Source organism: Fulmarus glacialis, unplaced genomic scaffold (assembly GCF_000690835.1).
Source record: "Fulmarus glacialis isolate BGI_N327 unplaced genomic scaffold, ASM69083v1 C13573905, whole genome shotgun sequence".
In the NCBI taxonomy this organism is placed as follows: domain Eukaryota; kingdom Metazoa; phylum Chordata; class Aves; order Procellariiformes; family Procellariidae; genus Fulmarus; species Fulmarus glacialis.
This window is the reverse complement of record NW_009240981.1, coordinates 1-797: the sequence shown is the minus strand read 5'-3', so window position 1 is coordinate 797 and position 797 is coordinate 1. Positions and strand designations below refer to the sequence as shown.

The 797-nt window shown below is 49.8% G+C and overlaps 1 protein-coding gene across 1 annotated transcript; it reads right to left on the bottom strand.

The window, feature by feature from the left end:
* Positions 1-7: 7 nt before the first annotated feature.
* GPR19 (G protein-coupled receptor 19) lies at positions 8-793 on the bottom strand (the record flags this gene model as incomplete). The annotated part of the gene is made up of 1 exon (XM_009586304.1): positions 8-793. A coding segment is annotated over one exon (786 nt), but the record flags the coding sequence as incomplete, so codon positions are not given.
* Positions 794-797: the final 4 nt, after the last annotated feature.

Sequence of the window (797 nt, the reverse complement as noted above, 5' to 3'; positions counted from 1 at the left end):
CTCTTCTGAAGTTTGCGTTATACACGGAGTAGAGGGTTGGCTTAGAGGCTGAAGAACTGAAAGAGATCCAGGTGATGGCCAGGAAAACCAAGGAGCTCTTTCTGTAGTGTGTTTCCTGCGGGTGCCACAGCTGTACCACGTGAAAAGGGAGCCAGGAGAGGAGAAACACCGAGTTTAACATTAAGAACATCTTGATGGTTTTCACTTTTGTTCTTGGGACAATATTCATTGTCCTCCTGACAGTCCTGCCATTGGTGCCTATTCTCCAAATGTACTTGATGACCTTCTGGTAGAAGAGCATAATGAGGACGGCTGGGATCAAAAACACCACCAAGAGGTGAATGGTACCGTAGACGGCTCCTTGCCAAGAATTGGGGAGAAAAAAGTTGCAGTGGTCATCGCTGTTGGAGCCATAGAAGAAGAAAGCCGGTGATGCAAATACAGCGTCAAACAGCCAAGAGGCCAGAATCATCTTCTTGGCTTTCTCCCTCGACACCTTGAAGCTCAGGGGGTAGACGATAGTGTAGAATCGATCCACGCATATAGAGAGGAGGACGTATATCTGGACTCCAGGGGTGAGGTACTGTACGTACCTTACCAGCTTGCACATCACGTTCCCCAGCGTCCACCTGCCGCAGGTAAACTGGAGCAGCACGAAGGGCGCGCTTGCGACACTGAAGAGAAGGTCTGCACAAGCCATGGAGACAACAAAATAGTTGGTGGTGGACTGTGTCCTCCTGCTCCTGTGGATCACTAAGCAAACGAGGGAGTTTCCAAAGACGGAAACCAGCCACAAC